Here is a 9676-nt window from a genome sequence, read left to right as displayed (position 1 = left end):
GCCTCCAAACCCAGTTTCATTTTTCTCCTTCCAGTTAAAATGCAGGTGCCACACACACCACCACCCCTCCCCCCCGCTGCCCGAGCCGAGCCCTGGCGCGCCCGAAGCTGCGGGGCCGGCGGTGCGGGGCTGCCGCGGCCGAGCGCTCGCCGGCTCCGCTGAAACCCGCCAGAAAAGACTTTTTTGTTGTTGGTGGTTTAGTTTTAGAATATCTGAGAAGTGACCCAAGGAAAAAAAAAATAAAAATCGAAGCCAGGGACTTAAAGGCGAGCTTCTCGGAGGCTCGGTTCGGGGGGCCGGCCAAAAGTTACAGCCAGGCAAGACCGTGCCCTACGCGTTCTCCAAGTGTTTTTCGCGGCTTTGTAAATTAAACTAAACCAATTCCAAGCAACTGGGATATTAGGGATAGAAGGAAACACCGTCGCAGGTCAAGAATCGACTTGCTTTGGCTTTATCTGAAATCCGTAATTACCGTCCTCAAAAGAAAAGGGAAAAAAAAAAAAAAAGACTCGAAATTCCACACCCGAGGAAATGCAGCTCACCCAGGCACACGCGCTCGGGCGCAGCCAGCACCGGGTAACAGTTATTTACGGTGGGTTTGCACGTCTCTCCCCTCCGCGGGACGCTCGTCAGGGGCCACATGGGATTTTTTCCCTTCCAGCCCCAGGCGTCAGGAAGAGCCGGGAGCAGCCGGGGGCGCTGGGGACAAGTGTCGAGGGGGCTGGTTACCGCGGGCCTGGGGTGCGCAGCACCGGCCGGTGGCCGGGCGGGACCAACGCGCCGCTCCGGTGCGCAGGAGAACGCGGGGCGGGCACCGGGGCAGGGCCGCCGGGGCGGCGGCGGCTCCGCTCCCCGCAGTGCTTACCGGGCACAGGGACAGAGGGAGCGAGGGAAAGGAAGGGAAAAGGGGAAAAGAAGGAAGGAAAGAGGGAAGGAGAGAGGGAAGGAGAGAGGGAAGGAGAGAGGGAAGGAAAGAGGGAAGGAAAGAGGGAAGGAAAGAGGGAAGGAAAGAGGGAAGGAAAGAGGGAAGGAAAGAGGGAAGGAAGCAAGCAAAGGAGGAAGGAAAGGAGGAAAGGAAAGAAGAAACGTAAAGAGAGGGAGATGAGAATGAGGAGAGAGGAGAGGAAAGTGAGAGGAAAAGAGCGCAAAATTAAATGAGAGAGGGAAAAGAAAATGAGAAAAAAGGAAAAAGAAGGGAAAGGAAGCGGGAAAGGAAAAGGAAAACGGGGAAAAGAAGGAAAAGGAAACGAGAGAGGAAAAGGAAATGAGAGAATAAAAGAAAAAAGGGAAAAAAGGAACAGGAAACGAGAAAAAAAGGAAAAAGAGAAAAGAAGGAAAAGGAAACCAGAGATTAAAAAAGGAAAAGGAAACGAGAGAGGAAAAAGAAAACAAGTAAAGAAGGAAAAGGAAACGAGGGAGAAAAAAAAATAAAAAGAAGAAGAAAGCTTGGAAGGAAAGAGGAAAGAAAAAGGATACGCAAAGGGAAAGGACAAAGAAGAGCAAAGAGGAGAGGGAAAGGGAAAGGAGAGGAAAGAGGGAAAGGAAAAAGAAAAAAGGAGAGGAGAGGGGAAGAGAGAGTGGAGGGGAAAATGAAAGGAGAGGAGAGCGAGGCGAGACCGAAGTTGGCGAGGCGGGCGCGGCGCGGTGGGCAGGGCCGGCCGCCGCCCCGCCCCCGCCCGCCGCCGCCGCCGCCGCGCCCGCTGCCGGCCGTGCCCCCGCTAAAGGAGGCAGGGAGCGGGGCGGCGCGGCAGTGCGCCCCGAGCCGCGCCCGCAGCCCCGACAGCCGCGCCGGCAGCCAGCCAGCGGGAACCGCGCCGGGAGGGATGCGGGGCGCCGGGGAGGCGGCAGGGGCGGCGAGCGCGGCCCCCGCGCCGCTGTGAGCCCCCAGCTCCTCGCAGGCACGGGGAGAGGAGGCATATACGTGTATACGCACGGACACTGCGCATATACACGTACATAGGCACCCGCCGAGAGCAGCGCCGCTTTCCTCCCCGCCAGCGGCCGCCGAGGCGCAGCCCTGATGCCCGGCGGGGCGGCGGGGCCGCCGCTCGGGCGCGCAGCTCCCCGCTAGAGGCGGCGGCCCCCGCGGGCCGGATGCGCGGCCCCGGTGCGGGCGGCACCCCCGGGCCGGCCGCCGGGGCCCCGCGGCGCTAGGGGCCGGCCGGGCCTCCCGCCCCGGCCTGGCGGCGGCGGCGCGGGGATGCTGGCGCTGGGGCAGATGGACGGCGCGCCCCGGCAGGGCGCCTTCCTGCTGGGCAGCCCGCCGCTGGCCGCCCTGCACAGCATGGCCGAGATGAAGGCGCCGCTGTACCCCCGCGTACCCCCTGCCCGCCGGGGCCCGCCTCCTCCTCCTCCGCCTCCGCCTCGCCCGCCTCTGCCTCGCCCTCGCCGCCGCTCGGCTCCCCCGGCCTCAAGGCGCCCGCTGCCGCCGCCGCCGCGGGCGGGCTCTCGGCGCTGGGCTCGGCCCCGCCGCAGCTCTCGGCCGCCACCCCGCACGGCATCAACGACATCCTCAGCCGGCCCTCCATGCCCCTGCCGGGCGCCGCGCTCGCCTCCGCCTCGCCCTCCGCCTCCTCGGCGGCGCCCGCCGGGCTGCTGGCCGGGCTACCCCGCTTCGGCAGCCTCAGCCCGCCGCCGCCGCCGCCGCCCGCCCTCTACTTCAGCCCCGGTGCCGCCGCCGCCGCCGCCGCCGTGGCCGCCGGGCGCTACCCCAAGCCGCTGGCCGAGCTGCCCGGCCGGACGCCCATCTTCTGGCCGGGGGTGATGCAGAGCCCGCCCTGGAGGGACGCCCGCCTCGCCTGCGCCCCCCGTGAGTACCCAGCGTGGCGGAGCAGCGGAGGGGAGCGGGCCCGTAGAGCCCCGCCGGAGTCCTCTCCGGGCGCCGGGCAGCCCCGGCATCGCGGCGAGACCCTCCCGGCCCCCCAACCAGGGCCGGCTTTGCCTCGCTTTCTTTTGTTTTTGTTTCCTAAGTTTGCTCTGCCTTCTCCCTCCCCCTCGGTCGGCGCGAAGCCCTGTAAAATGCGGGTTCTCGCCGGCGCAGCGGGGAGCCTCCCGGGGTGGGGGGGGCGCCTGCTCTCCCCGTCCCCGCCCGGGTCTCTCGGAGCCGGGGCTGGTTTTCGGGGCGCGAACAAACTTTCCCAGAGCGGGACTTTGCGTTGCCGCCCGCTTGCAGTGGCTGCAGCTTTTCTAGAAAACGATATCGTTTGCCCGCTCAGATTTTCAATCCTCAAAGGAAAAATAACCAGGGGAAGCCGGGAGGCTGGCGTTGTCCAGGCAGCAGTTTTGTTACAGCCCCCCACCCACCCCCCCGGAGTGACACCCCTCCCCATCCCCCAGGGCCGCTTGAGAGCGAAGCGCTTTCCCAAATACGTAGATTAACGTGTCTGTCCGTGCCTTCCCTTTCTCTCGCCCCCCGCCAGATCAAGGCTCAATTTTGCTGGATAAGGACGGAAAGAGAAAACATACCAGACCCACTTTTTCTGGCCAGCAGATTTTCGCCCTGGAAAAGACTTTCGAGCAAACGAAATATCTGGCCGGCCCGGAGCGAGCCCGGCTGGCCTATTCGCTGGGGATGACGGAGAGCCAGGTCAAGGTGAGCGGAGCGGCTCCCGCACAGAGCGGTGCGGGGCTGGCGCAGCGCAAAGCGCCCGGCTCGGACCGGCCCCGCCGCGGCAAAGCGGGGCTCGCTCGCGCGGCCGGGGGTGCTGCGGGCCGGGGCGGCGAGGGCTCCCCCGGCAGCTACCGGCAACCCGCGCTCAGTTGCCTTACCGGCGGGGCTGAAAAGGATGCTTCAAAGCGTATTTTGTTTTAAAACCCGAACCTAACAAACCCAGGCAGGACCGAGAAGCCCGGTGCGTTCAGGCTGAACGCCACGGGGGTGGCCGCCGTGCTGGGGTGGGTGGGAAGGGGGGGAGGGGGTGTCAGGGCATAGCTCTTCTGCCCGCAGCCCACCCAAAGCGGGCTGGGGTCGCGCACCCCGCTCGGGCTGTCCCGCCCCAACTCCCCGTTGTAGTTAAACTCCGAGCTGCGGGCAAAGCGGGGATGCGAGGGGGTGGGAGCCAGGGCTGTGCCCCCCCGGGGACATGCCGGGGGGAGGCGTTTGCTCCGCGGGCGCGGGGACACGAGGCGGGCTGGGCCAGAGGGGCCTCCCGGCGGTGCTCAGGCTTTCAGACCCATCTAGAGACCCTCCTTTGTCACTGCAAAAATGTCCAATGGCTGCGAATAAATTATTGCAGCCTCTACAATGAAAATGACCCCCTCCCCTGCCAGCGCCCTGCCAGCGAATGAATGCATCTGGCGGGGCAGGGGCGGCTGGGGAAGGGCTGAGCACGAAATGCGTGTCGTGCCCCCCCACACCCCCCGCCGCGGGGCTGGGGGCGGCTGTTGGCCGGTCGGGGGAGGGGGGGGGACCCGTGCCGGGACGGGGGGCTCCGGCTGCTTTCGGTTGACGGGGGAACGGCCCGGCGGCTGGTGGAGCGGGAGCCGCTGCCGCCCGCTGGGGACGGGGAAGCGCCGGGCAGCGGGGCGGGGGCGGCCCGGTGGGCTCGGCCGCGCCGGCGGGGGGCGAGCGGCCGCGGGTGCCGGTGGTGCCGGTGATGATGACGGTGGCGGCGGGGGCAGGTCTGGTTCCAGAACCGACGGACCAAGTGGCGGAAGAAGCACGCGGCCGAGATGGCGACGGCGAAGAAGAAGCAGGACTCGGAGACGGAGCGGCTGAAGGGCGCCTCGGAGAACGAGGAGGAGGACGACGACTACAACAAGCCCCTGGACCCCAACTCGGACGACGAGAAGATCACGCAGCTGCTGAAGAAACACAAGCCGGGGGGCGGCGGGCTGCTGCTGCACCCCCCCGAGGGGGAGGCCTCCGCCTAGCCCGCCCCGCCCGTCGCCGCGTTCGGAGATGTACAGATCTATTTTTCTAGACTCTACGCGCCCGGCAGGAGGAGGAAGAGGAGGAGTAGAAGCCGGAGGGGGGGCAGAGAGGACTGCCGGCGGAGCGGACCCCCGCCCCGCGTGTTGTAGGGTGGGGAGCGGCGGGGCTGCCCCGGTGCCGGGTCCCGCTACCGGCGGGGCAGCGGCCGCCTGTTGCCGGCTCTTTGTAAATAAACCGTGAGTCACCGCGACCGTAGGCGTTCCTTAATGTGAATATTTAAAATGTAAAATACCTTCTTTTTTTGTACAGCGGGGGCCGGGGGCGCCGCCCCCCGCCCGGCCCGCACCGTCCCGCGCTCCCGGCACCGGCGGCACACCGGGGGCACCCCCGAAGCCCCGGGACGGGTGGCACCGGGGCCGCCGAGGCTAAAGCCGCCGTGGCCGCCACTGGCCCCCCCCCTCCGGCCCAAACTGCAGCGGCCTCGCGTGCTATTTATTAGTATTTTTGAAACACTTTCTGTTGCGGTCGTGGGGCGGGGGGGGGGAGGCGGGGGGGGAGGGCGAAGGGCGAAGGGACAGAGTTTGCTTTCACTTACACCGTTTCCAATCAACCGCGTGTTGGAAAAAGTAGCTGGTGGGAATTGTCACGACCACTTTCAGTCAAAATATAAAAAAATTCATTTAGTTGCTGTAATTGAATTTAAAGTGTGTTTTCTTTTGTATCATACGGAATACTATAGAATGTAAATTGTTTTCTTTTTTTTTAAGCTAATAACGATGATATATCGTGATATAGCATCTTAACATTTATTAATTTATATTAAAAAGAATTCGGTTTATAAAGAGAAGAAAAGCCCTTTGCAAGACCAGTTAAATGTAATGCACTTTCTGTTTAAAAAAAAAAGATAAATCAATTAAACCAGTTTAAAGATGTCTGCTGCCTTCACTAAAGGGTACAGATAATCTGATCTCGTCAGAGATTAAATAATGAAACCACGGTGCAGGAGGAGAGGAAAAAAAAAAAGGAGATAATTTTCAGGATCTTTTGTTTAATCTCAGTAGTAGGGGTTTTTGGGTGTGGATTGGTTTTTTTTTGTGATTGTGTTAGGATTGGGGTTTTTTTGGTTTTTGGTTGTTTGGCTTTTGTTGGGGGTGTTTGGGTTTTCGGGTTTTGTTGGTTGGTTGGTTGGTTTTTTTTAACGATGGAAGTTGTCCACTTTGTTGTGGGGGTTGAAGAAGGATACAAATAAAATAAGCGGCGGCTTGTTTGGGAACGGGGCTGGCGGCTCCTATCCGTGAGCGGGCAAGGCAAAGTTTCTACCCGGCCCCCGGAGCGGTTTGTCTCAGCCTAAATTAGGCTGTATTAACTTCTTTTTTTTTTTTTTTTTTTTTTTTTAAGCGGCGGGCAACGCAAGCTGTTATCGAGGGCAGAGTGTTACCATTATTATGGGAAAGAAACTGCTTTCCGAGGAGAAAACAACGAATAAAATAAGAGCCCTCCTAAGGGTCTAGAGTAAATAGTTAGACCCAATACCGAAACAACTGGTTTAAATTAAAACTCATTATCTAGACGCGATCATTTCCATATCTAAACAGACCAGAAACAATCGGCTTTTTTTTCAGGGCTGCAGCAGAGCAAACAGAAGCGCTGACATGAGGGAGAAAAGGGCCAGCTATTCTGGAGGAAAAAAAAAAAAAATTCGTATTCTTCCGTAAATTTGTGGATCATTTTCTACACGGGGCGGGGGAAAAAAAAAAAAAAAAAAAAAAAAAAAAAAAAGAGTAGAGCAGGGTTTTATTCCGCTTTCAATGACAATGCCGGGGCCGGGAGGAGGGAGCGAGCCCCGGCGCTGCGGCTGCGGCTGCCGGGGCTCCCCCAGGCCGGGATGCCGGGGCTGCCCATCGCCCACCGGCCCCCCCACATCTGTCCCGGCGCGTTGTGACGGCAGGACGGGAAAGGCCGGGCGGTTTGCAGAGTTGCCGTCTCGACCCTGCCGGCTCTCGCCGTTACGATTTCCCCGTGGGTTTGGCGGGGCCATGGGAAAGAAATGAAAACATGGCGAGGCCCGGACGGCCTGGGCAGGGACCGCCCGCTGCCGGCTTGAGCCCGGCCCGGTGGCAGCGCCCGGCCGGGGGTCCCCGCCGGGCTGTGGCCGCCGGCACCCCCCTCAGCGCCTTTCACCGGCGGCCGCTCCGCCGCCCGGCGGGTCCCGGCGCCCACCCGTGCGCCCCCGGGCTGCCGTGAGCGCCGCCCGCCCCGGCGCCCCCCGTCCCCTTTTCCAGTTGACTGCAGCACCGCCTGAGGTTTTCCAGTTAATTTACTTCTGCACAGAGACCCAGCTGGCCACCGGTTGAAGTTGGCACGGTCCAAGTGGAATCGCAGGGAAGAAAGCCCGGCTCTGATCGCTCGGTTAGGCCGGTTTTGTCCGGGGCGCTGGAGAAAAGAGCAGGTTATTCACATGAGCTCAGCGGCCCCCCCTTTGCGGGGCAGGTTTTGAAAACCAACCACGGCTCGGCGCAGCCTGCCTTTCCCCCAAGGAGAGAACTTTTTAGGAGGAGATCCAACAACTGACCGCGGGATCGCTGCCACGGACATCGCAGCGGGCAGTTAGGACGCAAAATGCCAGCGAGATGGACGGGGCGCGGAGCTCCCGCGGGCGCGGGGCCCGGCCCAGATCAGCCGCGGGGTCGGGTCGACCCTCCGCACACGCGGGGGTTCGCGGCGTGACGGTACAAACTCAGGGACAGCGACACTACCACAGCACCGCGCCGCCGTGTCGCCCTGCGCCGGGGCCCGGCACCCCCGCGGGGAGCGGGCGGCCGCGCACACGCCTGGGCAGCGGCGGGCGGCGGCTGCGCGGACGCGCAGCGAGGCGGGCGGTCCCGGGCTGAGCGCTGAGCGGCCACCGCGGGCTGATCCCCGCAACTCCTTTTAGATATTTCCGCGCCCCCCCCCGGCCCCCGACAACAGCTTTTCGTTTTCCTTTCTTTCTGTAATAGAGCCCTTGCGGTTAAACCCCGCTCCTTTCCGCGCACGGGTGCGGATTCCCCTCCCCGGGGGAAATACAGGCGGCTGTTCCTCGCTTTACCCTGCTGCGCTCCCTGCCACGTGCCTTCTGTAGCGCGCAGGGAGCAATTCCCGGCCCCGCAATCCCAGCGTGCCGAACGCATCCATCCTCCCTGCTTTCCCACCGCCCCTGCTTTGCCGCGGCACTTCGCGACGGGGACCCGCTGCGGTCCCTCCCCAGCCCCACCGAGCACCGCTGCGGGCGGAGAAAACTTTTTTGCCCGCGGAAAGGCACCGGGAGCGGGTCCCCGCTCCGCGCCCCGCAACAGCCGTCGGCACCGAGGGGCTTCGGGGGGGGAGGGGGGCGGGGAAGGCACGGGGAGGGAAAAGGGGGCCGGGGGCCAGCCCCGCCACCCGTACCCCGCTCCCGGCCGGCAGCTGCTGCCCGCGGGAGACATGCATATGGATGCGGGACATACGGACGTGAGCGAGCGGGATCCGCACCGCCGTGCCGCAGGGCCCCGAGGCCGGCAGCCCGCCGAGGCAGGCGGGTTGCAAGGGAAGCCCGGGCTCACCCCTCGTGGGGTAACGAAGTGGCCGCTGGCCTCGGGACACGTGCGTGGGGGTGGTGTGGGTGTCGTGGTCTGTGTGCCACCGGCACCCGGCCCCTGACAGGCCCTACGCCAGCGCCGTCACAACTCCCAGGCCTCCGGACTCTTTAATCCCGGCAGCAACTCCCCCCCAGCGCAGGCAGCAGGCGAGGCAACGCCTGCCCCCTGCCAAGGGGATGCCCACACCGCCAGCCCCGTCGGGGCAGCCCGGCCGGTTCAGCGAGTGTTGACCTCTCGCACCCTGCCCCTCACGCCTGTTCGCCTGTTCCGAGCTCCTGAAATGCCGTTATCATTCATCACTTCTCAGTGCTGTTAATTGGCAACGCTTCCCACAGCGAGCACGCGCCGGTTTCGCCCCCGCTCTCCCGCCGTTTGGCGCCGGGATGCCGTTTGCTGCAGGACTTTTCGTTCTATCCGTGCCAGCCGCCCCTGGGCTTTGCTTTCCTACACCCCCTCCCTCGGGACACGAGTCGTCCCGCATCCTAGAGAAACGAGGGGTTCAAATGCGGGTGGTGGGCTTTCAACCCCGGCCCGCCCCTCCCCGCCCCCCGGCCCCCCAGGTTCCCTTCCCGTATGGAGGCCGCCGAGAGCGAGACACCGGCGCCGGCAGAGTTATCCCGCGTTCAGAGCCGGCGTCGCTGCACGCAAATTACGAAGCAAGATGAACTGCTCCCTCCTAATTGCGGCTCCGCCTTTACCTTCTGCACCGATAGGTATTTTCCAGATACATGTTTCTAGCAGCGTTTACCAGCTGTCTCGAACAGCGGTTACAAGTCTCCGGGAGGGACGCAAACATCTGCCGGGGAGCTGGAGGCGGCACTGCCGCAGGGAGCGGCGGGCACCCCGCACCGCACCCGCACCCGCGGCTACGCGCCCCGGCAAACACCATCTATAGGAACAACGTTATCTATACCACAGCGGCGCGGGCTGCCGCACCGCTCCGCATCCCCTGCGGGTTTCACCGCTGCCCAGCGGCCCGGGGCTGCGGGTGGCTCCTGGCGCTGCTTTGCGGGGCCGGTGGGCTGCGGGCAGCGCCTGGCGCTGGCCTTGCGGCAATCACCCGCTGCCGCACACCCAAGTGCATCCCTGTAATAACGTCCTCGATCATTTATTAAAAGTCGTGTCAAGCGAGCCCATATAATTCATCTTTATGCAAATACATCAATGTCAAGCCATTAGTGTATTG

The 9676-nt window shown here is 63.3% G+C and overlaps 1 protein-coding gene across 1 annotated transcript; it reads left to right on the top strand.

The window, feature by feature from the left end:
• The first annotated feature begins 1735 nt into the window (after window positions 1-1735).
• On the top strand, window positions 1736-5399 carry NKX6-1 (NK6 homeobox 1). Its single transcript, XM_056349913.1, is given in 4 exon segments — window positions 1736-2318; window positions 2321-2809; window positions 3420-3592; window positions 4621-5399. Coding segments are annotated over 4 exon segments (1032 nt in total). The 5' UTR covers window positions 1736-2200; the 3' UTR covers window positions 4873-5399.
• The last annotated feature ends 4277 nt before the right edge of the window (window positions 5400-9676 follow it).

The sequence above is a fragment of the Falco biarmicus genome, chromosome 1 (assembly GCF_023638135.1).
Source record: "Falco biarmicus isolate bFalBia1 chromosome 1, bFalBia1.pri, whole genome shotgun sequence".
NCBI lineage: Eukaryota > Metazoa > Chordata > Aves > Falconiformes > Falconidae > Falco > Falco biarmicus.
This window is presented reverse-complemented; position numbering and strand designations above follow the sequence as displayed.